The 15,994-nt window shown below is 41.4% G+C and overlaps 1 protein-coding gene across 26 annotated transcripts in view; it reads left to right on the forward strand.

The window, feature by feature from the left end:
• Positions 1-15,994, forward strand: part of LOC119128672 (protocadherin gamma-C5-like) — a 212,343-nt gene that overhangs the window by 105,554 nt on the left and 90,795 nt on the right. Inside the window, exon 2 of one of the 26 annotated variants that reach the window (XM_037261295.1) lies at positions 968-3,195. The exons of 20 other annotated variants lie outside the window; for them this stretch is intronic. In XM_037261295.1, coding sequence (XP_037117190.1) covers positions 968-3,195 — 2,228 coding nt within the window. Of the gene's footprint in view, positions 1-508; positions 3,196-4,596; positions 7,066-8,663; positions 11,498-12,312; positions 15,455-15,994 lie in introns of those variants that run through there. 5 more of the 26 variants (XM_037261293.1, XM_037261289.1, XM_037261298.1 and 2 more) reach the window with 5 other exon arrangements.

Below are 15,994 nucleotides of genomic sequence, written 5' to 3' on the forward strand. Positions count from 1 at the left end.
TTATTATTATAATTGTTATTATTATTATTATTGTTATTATTAATTACACAAAATCTGGCTCCATATACAATATTTAAATAGGTTATATGCATCTAGTTACTAGATACTACTACGTAGATTCTAGTATGATTTTGTAGTAAAGTTTCATGATTGTAATATTCCTAAAATTTGATTGGATTTTCAACCCAAAATTTGCTCATATTTAAAAAAAAAAAAAAAAAAAAAAAAAAAAAAAGTATTCTGGACCCAATAATAACATCAGCCTTTGTATATGAAAGGACTGAATTGTTTTGTTGATTATGTTGTTAAAAATCAGGCTCATCAATGATTTTATATGAAAGTTTTTTTATTGTCTGTTGTCCATTATTAGGTAGTAAATTTAACTAATACTGTCATAATATTGGAAATATTATTCGATTTTTTTCAAAAATTTGTCGTAAAACGTGTTTTTATTTTTTGCATGTAATATCATAATTTATAGGGCCCTCTATCAATATGCTTTGTGCCGTCTCTAAGTTGAAGCAGAGTGAATAAATTAGAGGTGTAGTTCAGTGAAAATACTCTGAGCGCCGCTGGTGACACGTCATTGAGTGAGAATGAAACGCGTCCGCGCAGGAGTCCTCCTTTTGAGCTCCTTTTAGAGCGTCATTGCTCATAAACACGACGGTCCAGTGGTATTTTGAAGAAGCACATTTTCTTTGGAGTCTCGTTTATTCCAGACGTTTTTGAGTGGGCATTGGTTTTACTTGACAAAGTGATCTTGTTATTTTGGAATACACGATGGATTTTATGCGGATGCGCGCTGTCAGAGGCCGATGGCGCACACTTTTTGTGATTCTTTGTCTGGGCGAGCTGGGCTCCGTGGCTGGACAGGCTCGCTATTCCATACCGGAGGAGCAGGCGGAAGGCTCTTTTGTTGGAAACATTGCAAGAGATTTGGGCTTGGATGTTGGCAGACTAGTAGCAGGTAAAGCTCGTATCATTACAAAAGAAGATAGACAGTATGTTGATTTAAAGCGAGACAAAGGCACACTTGTAATTAAAGAGCGCATCGACCGAGAGGAGCTTTGTGGCAAGACGACGCCCTGCAGCTTCACTTTTGACATCATTTTAGAAAATCCCATCCAGCTTTATCGAGTAACAGTGGAGGTTGTGGACATTAATGACAACAGTCCGTCCTTCCCACAGTCAGAAATTCATTTAAAAATAGCTGAAAGTGTCACAACGGGCACACGCTTCTCTCTTGCAAATGCAGCTGACCCAGATGTTGGGAATAATGATATTCAGAAATATGTTTTAAAACCGTCGGAAAATTTTAAATTGGAAATACAAAACCAACAAAATGGAAGAAAGGTTTTCGAAATGGTTTTGCAGAAGCCTTTAGACCGAGAGAAAGAGGAACGTCACACTCTAATGCTAATTGCTTCAGATGGTGGTGAGCCACACAGATCAGGGACGATGACAATTCAAGTCACTGTGCTGGATGCAAACGATAATGCGCCAGTGTGCACTCAACCTGTTTATAAAGTAGATGTGCCAGAAAATTCTCCCGAAGGAACGTTAATCACTGTAATTAGTGCTAAAGACGCTGATGCGGGCCTCAATGGTGATGTCACGTATTCAACCCCTCATACCACCAAAGAGGAAAATCAGCTTTTTAATATAAATATGAAGACAGGAGAGGTTAAAATTGCGGGTAAATTAGATTTTGAGAAATCTAAGAGCTACGAACTAAACGTCCATGCTAGTGACAATGGAGGTTATACAGATACATGTAAAGTTGTTATCAACATAATTGACGAGAATGATAATGTCCCCAACATTAAATTAATGTCCTTTTCTCAGTCCATACCTGAGGATTCTCCCCCAGGTACGACTGTAGCTGTGTTTAACGTGAATGATGAAGACTCTGACGTCAATGGCATTGTCAAGTGTTCCATTAACACCGACGTCCCTTTTAAAATTGAGTCTTCCTTAACAGGATATTACACCATTGTCACGGAAAACTTCTTAGACCGGGAAAGTTTCCCTGAATATAATGTGACCATAACAGTGTCTGATCAAGGCTCTCCATCTCTGTCAAGCAGTAAAAAACTCAATGTTAAAATATCAGACGTGAACGACAACCCGCCCAAATTCCATCAGTCAGAATACAGTAAGACATTACCAGAAAACAACTCTCCCGGTTTTTCCGTGTTTACTGTCAGTGCGAGTGATGCAGACTGGGGCCAGAATGCCCGGGTGTCTTACTTCCTGGAGGAGAAAGAAGTTAATGGAGTAGCTGTGTCCTCTTTTGTTTCCATCAATTCTGAGAATGGTGTCATCCACGCAGTCAGATCATTTGACTATGAACAAATCAAGTCCTTTGACTTTGACGTGACTGCCCGTGACTCTGGATCTCCTCCGCTGAGTTCTGTGGCCACAGTTTGCATCCTGATCCAGGACCAGAACGACAATGCCCCTCAGGTTCTGTACCCAGTGCAGACGGGCGGCTCGCTGCTGGCCGAAATGGTGCCTCGTTCGGCCGACGTGGGCTATCTGGTGACTAAAGTGGTTGCCGTGGACGTGGACTCTGGCCAGAACGCCTGGCTCTCCTATCAAGTGCACAAAGCCACAGACAGGGCGCTGTTTGAAGTGGGCCTCCACAATGGAGAAATCCGAACGGTCCGCCAAGTGACTGATAAAGATGCTGTCAAACAAAGACTGACTGTTGTGGTGGAGGACAACGGGCAGCCCTCTCGTTCAGCCACAGTCATTGTGAACGTGGCGGTGGCCGACAGCTTCCCTGAGGTGCTCTCAGAGTTCACTGACTTGAGCATGCACGATAAGGAGTACAATGACAAGCTGACATTTTACTTAGTCTTGGCGCTGGCTGTGGTCTCCTTCCTCTTCGTCACCTGCTTGCTGCTCATCATCGCAGTCAAAGTGCACAGGTGGAAACAGTCTCGCGTCCTGTACCACTCCAACCTGCCCGTCATCCCGTATTATCCACCTCGGTACTCGGATACTTTGGGGACGGGGACCCTCCCGCATGTGTACAATTATGAGGTGTGCAAGACCACTGATTCCAGAAAAAGTGACATGAAGAAGATGCAAGCCATGAGTCAGAGTTTAGTGAGTGTGGATGGAGCTGATTCTGATATAATGAATGACAACAATCAGATATCAGGAAACATCTCACAGATGTCAACCTTGGTGAGTCGCCTTTTTGACTTTTCAATGTGGTTTGTTTCACTGTTAAGACTCAACATTGTCAGGTTCGGGGCGTGTGGGTTGCATCCCTTTTCATGTGTATTCTGCTCCCAGGATTTAAAAAAATACATATATCATTGTAAAAGCATAGTATTTACGTTTTTGGAGTGAAAAGTGTGTGGAGTAATAGGTTGTTTGTTCCATGATGATTTTTAAAGTTAACCTCTTGAAAAGTCTGTTACTTAATAGTGTTTTTCTTCTCCCATTGAAACGTAGATAAATTTGTGAATGTTTTCAAAGTGCTTCTTCTTGAGTCCCTCATTTGTTTCCTTGGTGCTGTCGTTTGTAACCTATTCGGTAGTTGTCATACTTGTCACAAATCCGGCTGAGTAGTTTCTCGTTCAAGATTTTTAAGGCACCTTTAATCCCAGTTTGTAATAAATATTTCTAAAATAAACCATCACCTTTAATCATGCACAACTTCCTTACAAGATAATGTCCTGTATGGTCCACCCAAATTGGTGGTTATTTTCCATTACTTAGACTTGAAAGTCACTTAATCATCCTAGACAGAAATGTTTGTTTCAGATGTTACATCACTTCTTCATTTGGGACGATGTTTACATATTTTTTTCCAGACTTTGAAGTTTGATGAGTACTTGGCTCTAATTTTGAAATTGGTGGAATTATGCACACATGCTATGGAATTCGTTCAACTACTAAAAAGTGCTAATGTATTTATAGTCAAGATATGATGTCACTGAACGTTTGAAAAAAGATTAATCGTTGCCACTAGTGTATAATACACCCACTTGTATTTTACATCTAATGAGTACCATGGAGAGCTGCATGGTTGTGCAGCGGCTTACATGTCCGCCTCACAGTCCAGAGGTTGTGGGTTCCCTTTTGGCTCTAGCCCTCCCTGTGTGGAGTTTGCATGTTGACCCAAAGTGGCGCCACGCGTGGCTTTATCTCTGTCCGTGGTGCTGAAAGCAACTTCACTGGAATGGTTGAACAGCTCTCACGCTGAACTTAAAAATCATTATTTGTATCACTTATATTACATAACTACTCTCCTGCAAGTGCGATGATCAACTGGTTGTGTATGTTGCAACTTAAACAGGGCTAATTAATTGTGTGTTGTATTTTTGTGTGATTTTAGTAATGTTTTTAATTAAGCTCTACAATGTTTGTTTGTGCATTGAGTTTGTGCATTGAGTATTTTAATTCAACTGGATACATTTCACACATCGGACTCTAAGGGGCGCCGTTACATGCTAAATGGATATTTCGTGCTCTGTTTTAGTGCGGCTCCCTCCTCTGTAGCTGCCATTCGGCACAGGAGAGCTGTGCGTGAACAACGTACAACACTTGAGCTAAAATAGGCTGATATTGTGCCTATAGTCATTTTTTGATCCGTTCACTTCATTGGAATAATTTTCTTTTAATATGGAGTGGAAAGATATTCATCTAAACCGTCGTGGAATATGGCGACGGGCGGCCTCCCTCTTTGTCTTTTGGTGTTTTTTTCTCAATGCAACGCTGGCGCAAATCCGCTACTCAATCCCAGAGGAGATGAAAAAGGGATCACTTATTGGAAATGTGGCCCAGGATCTCGGTTTGGATCTGAAAAGACTCCGTTCTGGGCGGGCCCGCATCGTGACAGGGGACAACGTCCAGTACGCCGAGCTGAGGGTGGACAAAGGGCTCCTGGTTGTCCACGAGAGGATAGATCGAGAGCAGCTGTGTGGAGACGTGACGCCGTGCAGCTTCACCTTTGAGATTTTATTGGAAAGCCCCATGGAATTGCATCCCGTGACCATCGAAGTGTTAGACGTAAATGACAATGCTCCCACTTTTGAAAATAGACATTTAGAATTTGAAATAAGTGAATTGGCAGCGCTTGGCTCCCGTTTTGTTTTGGAGAGTGCGTATGACGCTGATGAGGGTGTGAACGGCTTGCAAAGCTACATTTTAACCCCGGGTGATAATTTTCTTTTAAAACAGCACGCCAGTCCTGGGGTAGAAAAACATGTGGAAATGGTGCTTCAGAAAGCTTTAGATAGAGAAGCACGGCCGCGACTCGCCTTAAAATTATTGGCAGTTGACGGCGGAAATCCACAGAGATCAGGGACAGTAAATATAGAAATTATAATTTTAGATGCGAACGATAATGCTCCTGTTTTCAATCAAACTTTATATAAAGCTAAAGTGAATGAAAATACACCAAAAGGCACACACGTTTTGACCGTGAATGCCACCGACGCTGACAGCGGCTCGAATGGAAAAGTAACATACTCATTTTCAAAATCAAAAGCTGCAATAGCGGATTTATTTCTTATTAATGAGTCGACAGGGGGCATTGCAATAGCAAAACAAATAGATTATGAAAAAGACAAAACAATACAGTTCATGGTTGAAGCGAAAGATGAAGGTGGACTTACTGAGTCCACAAAAGTCGAAATAGAAGTAATGGATTTAAATGATAATGCCCCTCTCATAAATGTAATGTCTTTCACCAGTCCCGTGTCAGAGGATTCTCCCGTCGGTGCCACTATTGGTATCATCAATGTAAAAGACTTGGATTCTGGTGAAGACGGTCACGTGAGGTGCGCGATTGAAGGCCGCGTTCCATTTAGGATCAAATCCAATGTGAGAAATTATTTTGCATTGATGACTGACGCAAATTTAGATCGTGAAAGTGTGTCGGAATATAACATAACAATTGTTGCGTCGGATGCCGGCTCACCTCCACTCTCTACAAAAAAAACTTTTAATTTGAAAGTCTCGGACGTAAATGACAACGCTCCTGTTTTCCCGATCAGCATTTATAGCGCAAATATTGCAGAAAACAACTCGCCAGGAATTTCTGTTTTAAGAGTGATTGCCAAAGACCCGGATAAAAACCAGAATGCTCGTGTCTCCTACATGTTGGAGCAGAGTGAAATTAGAGGAAGTCCAGTGAGTGAATTTGTGTCTGTTAATGCAGAAAGCGGAGTTATTAGTGCTGTTCGCTCATATGACTACGAGCAAATCAAAGAGCTGACATTTATTGTCAGAGCACAGGATGGAGGCTCCCCTCCCCTCAGCAGCAACGTGAGCGTTCGCATCCTGATCCAGGACCAGAACGACAACGTCCCTCAGGTGCTGTACCCGGTGCAGACGGGCAGCACGATGCTGGCCGAAATGGTGCCTCGTTCGGCCGACGTAGGGTACCTGGTGACCAAAGTGGTGGCTGTGGATGTGGACTCTGGCCAGAACGCCTGGCTCTCTTATCAAGTGCACAAGGCCACAGACAGGGCGCTGTTTGAAGTGGGCCTCCACAATGGAGAAATCCGAACTGTCCGCCAAGTGACTGATAAAGACGCTGTCAAACAAAGACTGACTGTTGTGGTGGAGGACAACGGGCAGCCCTCTCGTTCAGCCACAGTCATTGTGAACGTGGCGGTGGCCGACAGCTTCCCTGAGGTGCTCTCAGAGTTCACTGACTTGAGCATGCACGACAAGGAGTACAATGACAAGTTGACTTTTTACTTGGTCTTGGCGCTGGCTGTGGTCTCCTTCCTCTTCATCACCAGCTTGCTGCTCATCATAGCGGTCAAAGTGTACAGGTGGAGACAGTCTCGCGTCCTGTACCACTCCAACCTGCCCGTCATCCCGTATTATCCACCTCGGTACTCGGATACTTTGGGGACGGGGACCCTCCCGCACGTGTACAATTATGAGGTGTGCAGGACCACTGACTCCAGAAAAAGTGACATGAAGAACATGCAAGCCATGAGTCAAAGTTTAGTGAGTGTGGATGGAGCTGATGGTGAAACACCACATGTGAACAAGGAGCTGTCAGGACACTTCTCACAGATGTCAACCTTGGTGAGTGATAAATGTCACATTTTTACATGATTTTGCTACTGATACTTCTCACAGATTGAATGAAAGATCAATCATTCAAACTATTTTTCTATTAATGACAACTGTTTCCATTTTAAGAGTGGAATGTGCTTACCCCCAAACATTGCAGCTAGTTGATATCTTTAAGTTGTTGAAGAAACCCTGTGCAAGTATAGCTGTCATAGAGACTCATTCTTTGTGATTCATCCACTTTAAGTTTTTTAGACGCCTGCTTTCATTTTACGATGGTTTGTCTGTTCACAAAGACATTTAGTTGTTCAATCATCAATATTTGGAACATCCTTCTCATTCTTTTATTTCTAGTGCATTTCCACTGCAGACATAACTTAGTGAAGTGCTCTTCATTACATTCAATTCTCTTAACTTTAACTTCGGCAACCTAATCCCGGCATTTTTTGTTAGATATATATATATATTACTTGCTATAGGAGTAAGAGGAAAAATACATGATATTCTTAACTTTAATTAACATTATACATTATTTTTGTTTGCACAAGATCAGTGATAGATTGATAGATTTTTTTTTCTTGATTGTCATGAATGAGGACAATAGTTCGGTTGCACCGAGGGAAATCCTCACGATGTATACACAAACAATATTGACCAGTTTACATGTCCATCATAGACCACCAGTCTATATCTGCATTCGTCAGTGTTAGACCTCTTCAAGAATTTGAAGACTGATGTTAGTCATGTTTGTGATCAGCAGTTAGGTGATTCATGAGTGTGTGTGTGTTTTCCCCATTATTTAATATTGTCGATGTTTTTTTAAAAATGTTTGTACTGTTTTTGAGCCGTACAGAGTGCATTCAACTAGTCCTGTGGTTTCAGAACCATAGACAGCCACTCGATCTGTACCTTATAGTCAGTGGACATATTTTTAGTTCCGTCTTACTGTGAATTGTCGTACTTTTTTTATTTTTATCTTTACTTCATTTACAATAACCTATCTGTTATACTTGGAGTGAATGATTGTGTCCGTACTGCTATTTGAGTTTATGATAACTTTAATCACTTTCGGGGCTAATTGAATGATCAATCATTCTCATTGTCCTGTATGCTGCAAGATTAACATTTTGAAGAGAAAGAAAATCGGATCTTTTAATGACAAATATGATTCATCTTGCAAAAAGATTTTTAAAAAATACCTCAATCACCAAACTGCTCAAGTGTTATAAATTTGAATAAGAAATATGATCACATTTCGAGGAGAATATTTTTCACCATAGTAGTCTTTCAATATTTCTGGGATTTTAATTCCAAATACTACCCAAAACATACACCTAATATATCTGTGTGATCATGTATAAACGTTAATTTTAGATTCGTTTTGAACGAACCATAAGTGTGCCATAACACTTAACTGTCACAAGATACAAGGTAACAAAATAAAGATAAAGATTGCATCCAGAATTGCATAAATCTTGATACAATCGTGAAAAACGTTACTGCCGAATTAATTCGGTAATATATATATATATAGTATATCTTTTTTTTTTATAGCTGAACATTTTCAATCTATCATTCATCATTTCAAAATAAAAATTACGTCCTGCGAAAATCTTCCTTATGTGTAAAGTCGAAACCTCAAACGTGCATATTTGCATTTGAGTTGAATGAACATTCAACTATTTTTAAAGATTTTACTCGCATATCTAGTCATTTATAACGCAGGCTTCATTGTGTTATATTCTAAAATGGTGATGGATTTATTCAGAACCGTGCACTACTGTGCAAATGCTCTGAGCGCCGCTAGTGACACGTCATTGAATTAGAGGGAAACGAATCCGTGCAGGAGTCCTCCTCTCCTCTCCTCTTGCGCTGTTTATAGAGCTTGCCTGGTGAGAAGGACGACGATCTGCTCGACATTTGAAGAGAGACGTTTTCCGTGAATTTTCTTGGTTAATTCGACTTTTTCAATTGAAGAGCGCCTGTTTTTATTTTGGAGGAATGTTCTCGTGATATTCTTTTGGATTTCACGATGGATTTTATGCGGATGCGCGCTGTCAGAGGCCGATGGCGCACACTGTTTGTGATTCTTTGTCTGAGCGAGCTGCGCTCCGTGGCTGGACAGGCACGCTATTCCATACCGGAGGAGCAGGCGGAAGGCTCTTTTGTTGGAAACATTGCGAGAGATTTGGGCTTGGATGTTGGCCGACTAGTAGCAGGTAAAGCTCGTATCATTACAAAAGAAGATCGACAATATGTTGATTTAAAGCGAGACAAAGGCACACTTGTGATTAAAGAACGCATCGACCGAGAGGAGCTTTGTGGCAAGACGACGCCCTGCAGCTTCACTTTTGACATCATTTTAGAAAATCCTATCCAGCTTTATCGTGTAACAGTGGAGGTCGTGGACATTAACGACAATAGCCCCTCCTTCCCCCGGTTAGAAATTAATTTGAACATTGCTGAAAATGCTGTAGTGGGAACTCGTTTCTCACTCGAGAATGCAGATGACTCTGATGTTGGTATTAATGATATTCATAAATATGTTTTAAAACCCTCAGATCATTTTAAATTGGAAATACAAAGCCAGCCAGATGGTGCAAAATTCATGGAAATGACTTTACAGAAGCCTTTAGACCGAGAAAAAGAGGAGAGTCTCACACTCATGTTGATTGCTTCAGATGGTGGAGAGCCACACAGATCAGGGACAGTAAGAATTGAAATCATTGTGATGGATGTAAACGATAACGCCCCAGTGTGCACTCATCCTGTTTATAAAGTAGATGTGCCAGAAAACTCACCTGCGGGAACTTTGATCACAACAGTTAGTGCTAATGACGCGGATGCAGGCCTCAATGGTGACGTTACATATTCCACTCGTTCTTCCAAAGAGACAGAGCAGCTATTTCATGTAAATGTTAAAACGGGGGAAATCAAAGTTTTAGGTAAATTAGATTTTGAGAAATTGAAGAGTTATCAGTTAAACATCCAGGCTATTGATCACGGAGGATTTACGGATACATGTAAAGTATTCATTAACATAATTGATGAGAATGACAATGTCCCCACTATTAAATTAATGTCTTTTTCTCAGTCCATACCTGAGGATTCTCCCCCAGGTACAACTGTAGCTGTGTTTAATGTGAATGATGAAGACTCTGACGTCAACGGTGTCGTAAAGTGTTCCATTAACACTGACGTCCCTTTTAAAATTGAGTCTTCATTAACAGGATATTACACCATTGTAACAGAAAACTTCTTAGACCGGGAAAGTGTCCCTGAATATAACGTGACCATAACAGTGTCTGACCAAGGCTCTCCACCTCTGTCTAGTAGTAAAAACATCAACGTTAAAATATCAGACGTGAATGACAACCCACCCAAATTCCATCAGTCAGAATACAGTAATACTTTACCAGAAAACAACTCTCCCGGTTTTTCCATGTTTGCGGTCAGCGCTAATGATGCAGACTGGGGCCAGAATGCCCGAGTGTCTTACTTCCTGGAGGAGAAAGAAATTAATGGAGTAGCTGTGTCCTCTTTTGTCACCATCAATTCTGAGAATGGTGTCATCCATGCAGTCAGATCATTTGATTATGAACAAATCAAGTTCTTTGACTTTAACGTGACTGCCCGCGACTCTGGATCCCCTCCGCTGAGTTCTGTGGCTGCAGTTCGCATCCTGATCCAGGACCAGAATGACAACGCCCCTCAGGTGCTGTACCCGGTGCAGACTGGCGGCTCGCTGCTGGCCGAAATGGTGCCTCGTTTGGCCGACGTGGGCTACCTGGTGACCAAAGTAGTGGCCGTGGATGTGGACTCTGGCCAGAACGCTTGGCTCTCTTATCAAGTGCACAAGGCCAAAGACAGGGCGCTGTTTGAAGTGGGCCTCCACAATGGGGAAATCCGAACGGTCCGCCAAGTGACTGATAAAGATGCTGTCAAACAAAGACTGACTGTTGTGGTGGAGGACAACGGGCAGCCCTCTCGTTCAGCCACAGTCATTGTGAACGTGGCGGTGGCCGACAGCTTCCCTGAGGTGCTCTCAGAGTTCACTGACTTGAGCATGCACGACAAGGAGTACAATGAAAAGCTGACTTTTTACTTAGTCTTGGCACTGGCTGTGGTCTCCTTCCTCTTCATCACCTGCTTGCTGCTCATCATCGCAGTCAAAGTGCACAGGTGGAGACAGTCTCGTGTCATGTACCACTCCAACCTGCCTGTCATCCCGTACTATCCACCACGGTACTCGGATACTTTGGGGACGGGGACCCTCCCGCATGTGTACAATTACGAGGTGTGCAGGACCACTGACTCCAGAAAAAGTGAGATGAAGAATATGCAAGCATTGAGTCAGAGTTTAGTGAGTGTGGATGGAGCTGATGCTGATATGCCACGAGAGAACAAGCAAATGTCACGAGACCTTTCACGGATGTCAACATTGGTGAGTCAAAAATGTTCACCAATCTTTTTCTCTTTTTTTATTTGAGGTCCTGTTTGCAACTTCCTTCACTTATGTGGCACAACAGGTTCTCAAGTCCCACCAGTTAATTGTCTTGAATTCATAACCAACTGTTATAGCTGACAAACGAACCACATATTCCAATAGTAACCTATATGAAACTTTGTTAACATAAATGCTAAACATAAATATAGCTTGCAGTCATGTATTTCAGAAAACATTAAGGAACTTCAGGGTGTATAGCTAAATAAAATATTTAAATTGTGGAAAATAATCTGACGTTTTAGAAGAAATAAACAAGTTCGAAGAAATGATTCACACATAAAACTCCTTGGAATAAAACAACAATGCTGCTCTAGTTTACGCACCACGTGCAATGAAATTTTCATCAATTTTAATTCTCAATGCAGGAAGATAAACACTTGGGAAATCTTGGTCATATTTAGGATTCGCTCTTTTGCTTTTTTTTTTGCCTGAAAATATATGTTCCTGTTGGAACTCGAGCATCATGTCATTTTTGTTTGTGACCCATTGTTTGAGAATGTGTCTTTTATATAATTAACAAAAAATTAATGATAGCAGTTTTTTAAACTTAAGACAAGAAAAGTCACTCAAATATTTTGATTAGCCTCTTGATGTAATCATCGCAAATTCACAATTTTTCTCTTAGTAAAAAAAAAAAAACGTTGCAAGGTTTTAGTCGCTGTCCATGGTACCACTGTCCATGACGATAACTCATTTTGATATTACAATACATTTGCACTTGTCAATGATTTATTAGTAATTAATAGTTAATTATGGCCATTTGAATGCCTTGTGGTTCAAGGCCTGATGATGATTATAACTTTGAAGAATTATTGTTAAAATTTCATAAGTGGTGAGCACCTTGTTTGAAATTAATGCTTATTTGTACACATTTGTGGTTTTGCGTTTCTCATTCAGTAGTGATGATGAAATGGATTCGTATTTTATAGTGGCTGCAATTTAATTTAATACTTTAGTTATGACCCTGATTTGTTAGATTCATATGTAATATAGGCGAGCAGGGATTTCTTCCTCCATTTTTATTCGTTTTGGGGGGGTGAAGTTTTCATTTGTTTTTAATACTGGACGATGTTTTCTATTTCATTTATTTTGTAAATCCATTTTCAGTGGAGCCTTAGTAGTGCACAATAATTGTTGTTAAATTTGCACGCACTGGGAGTTAGTTTGCTTTCAGCTGTACATACTGTATATTACTTTCAGTTTTGAGTGCTGCGCAGCACCTGTTTTTACACATTTTCAACTCTGAGAGACGCTGTTGGCCTGCATATAAATTTTCCGTGTGTCGTCATGCAGTCCTCCCTATTGACGAGGCACTGGGGGAGATTTTCTGTCTTTTGTTGGTGGTGCGAGCAAGTGAAAGAACAACGGTCTCGGCTTCATATTAAGTGTTGAATTGGTGGCAGCAAACGGATTCATGCACAAGGCTCGATCGCTCTTTTTTTGAGAATGGATAATATAGGACCTCGCCCTTTCTCGTGCGCAAAATGGAGATTGTTTTATGGATGGCGACGTCAAGCGAGGACGCTGATGTTTTTGCTTCATTTGGTTACCACGGTAGGTGGTCAGATTCGTTATTCTATACCAGAAGAGATGAAGAAAGGCTCCGTGATTGGAAATGTGGCACAGGATCTCGGTTTGGACATGAAGAGACTCATAGCTGGGCGAGCTCGCATCTTGACAGAAGACAACATTCAATACACGGAGCTGAAGACAGACAAAGGGCTCCTGGTCGTCAGTGACAGAATAGACCGAGAGCAGCTTTGCGGAGATGTGACGCCATGCAGCTTCAGCTTTGAGATCATTTTAGAAAATCCGATCGAGCTGCACAGAATAATTGTTGAGGTTTTGGATATTAATGATCATGCCCCTGTATTTTCAAATAAAGATAAAACGCTCTTATTTGAAATAAGTGAATCAGCTGCAGCCGGAGTGCGTTTTCCTCTGCAGAGTGCAGAGGATCAAGATGTGGGGCAAAATGCATTGCAAAATTACATTTTGTCACCAAACGAGAATTTTATCTTAAATCAGCATGCAAATCCGGATGGCAGTAAATATGTTGAAATGGTGCTCCAGAAGCCTTTAGACAGAGAGCGACATCCCCATTTGTCATTAAAATTAATTGCACTTGATGGAGGAACACCGCAGAGATCTGGCACTGTAAATATAGAAATAAATGTGTTAGATGCAAATGATAATGAACCTGTATTTAACCAATCAGTATATAAGGCCACTGTTATGGAAAACACAATTAAAGGCACCAGCTTAGTTACTGTAAATGCTACAGACGCTGACAGCGGTTCAAATGGACTCATCACTTACGGTTTGTCTAAAACAAAAGGAAGTGCTGGCAATATATTTAATATTGATGAACACACTGGCACAATTTACGTTTCTGGTCATATTGACTATGAAAAAAACAGGAAGTATGAAGTGAGGGTAGAAGCAAAGGATCAAGGTGGATTGACTGGGACGAGTAAAGTTATATTTGATGTTGTTGACATAAATGACAACGCTCCAGTAATTAATATAAAATCATTTTCAAGTCCCCTGTCTGAGGATTCACCTCCTGGTACAACAGTTGCAGTTCTGAACATAAAAGATTTAGATTCTGATCAAAATGGGCAAATAAAATGTTTTATAGATGGAAAACTTCCCTTTAAATTGGAGACATCTCTGACGAACTATTATAATTTAGTTTCAGATACATTTTTTGACAGAGAATCAGTTTCAGAATATAACATAACAATTACGGCCACTGATCTTGGAACGCCTCCACTTTCTAGCTCAACAAAGTTACATCTGAGAATATCAGACGTTAATGACAATGCACCCATATTTGATAAAACTATTTATTTAGCTTATGTGGCAGAGAATAATTCTCCAGGCATTTCCATATTTGCTGTCACTGCTCGAGACGCTGATTGGAATCAAAACGCAAGAGTATCTTATCTTTTAGAGGACACACGGATTAGTGGCAGTCCAGTTTCTACTTTTGTTTCTTTAAATTCTGAAACCGGTGTTCTCAGTGCAGTTCGATCATTTGATTATGAGCAAATTAAACAAGTGGACTTGGTGGTCAGAGCGCAGGATGGAGGCTCCCCTCCCCTCAGCAGCAACGCGAGCGTTCGCATCCTGATCCAGGACCAGAACGACAATGCCCCTCAGGTGCTGTACCCGGTGCAGATGGGCGGCTCGCTGCTGGCCGAAATGGTGCCTCGTTCGGCCGACGTGGGCTACCTGGTGACCAAAGTGGTGGCCGTGGACGTGGACTCTGGCCAGAACGCCTGGCTCTCCTATCAAGTGCACAAAGCCACAGACAGGGCGCTGTTTGAAGTGGGCCTCCACAATGGGGAAATCCGAACGGTCCGCCAAGTGACTGATAAAGATGCTGTAAAACAAAGACTGACTGTTGTGGTGGAGGACAACGGGCAGCCGTCTCGTTCAGCCACAGTCATTGTGAACGTGGCGGTGGCCGACAGCTTCCCTGAGGTGCTCTCGGAGTTCACTGACTTGAGCATGCACGACAAGGAGTACAATGACAAGCTGACTTTTTACTTAGTCTTGGCGTTGGCTGTGGTCTCCTTCCTCTTCATCACCTGCTTGCTGCTCATCGTAGCAGTCAAAGTGTACAGGTGGAGACAGTCTCGCGTCTTGTACCACTCCAACCTGCCCGTCATCCCGTACTATCCACCTCGATACTCTGATACTTTGGGGACAGGGACCCTCCCACACGTGTACAATTACGAGGTGTGCAGGACCGCTGACTCTAGAAAAAATGACATGAAGAATATGCAAGCCATGAGTCAAAGTTTGGTGAGTGTGGATGGAGCTGACACTGACACGCCACATGTGAACAAGGAGCTGTCAGGAAACTTTTCACAGATGTCGACCTTGGTGAGTCAGTATTTCACCATTCTTTCGCTTTTTTTGTATCTGATAACATATATTGCTTTCAGTGAGGCATTTCCATCAACTTATTGTTAATTGGATGGCATCTTAAATACATCTCTTTTGGTGCATAAGGCCAATTTAGTGTAGTTTTGTGAAGAATTAAAGTGTGTGGGAAAGTAGCTAATAACTTCAAGCACTGCTTATTATGCAAGTTAACCATATTAATAATTAAAGAAACGTGTTTAAAATTGTGGCAAATAACTAGACAAATCCAGTACTTCTTTTGAGACACTAATTTTCTGGAAGGTGGTTGGGGGTTCATAAAAAAATATCTTTTACTGTTTCACATTGAATAATTGCATTAGGTGGCCTGAATTTTTTTTTTTAAAAATATGACAACTTGAGTTTACAATTAATATCTAAATAAAAAATCAGTACAACTTGTTTTAACTCTATAACGTTCATGGTAGCCCGTCCGAGCTGACACCGGTTAATGCACCTCTGCCGTTTTTCTCTTTGTGCGAGATGGGGGAAATGCAAAAC

Source organism: Syngnathus acus, chromosome 10, assembly GCF_901709675.1.
Source record: "Syngnathus acus chromosome 10, fSynAcu1.2, whole genome shotgun sequence".
NCBI lineage: Eukaryota > Metazoa > Chordata > Actinopteri > Syngnathiformes > Syngnathidae > Syngnathus > Syngnathus acus.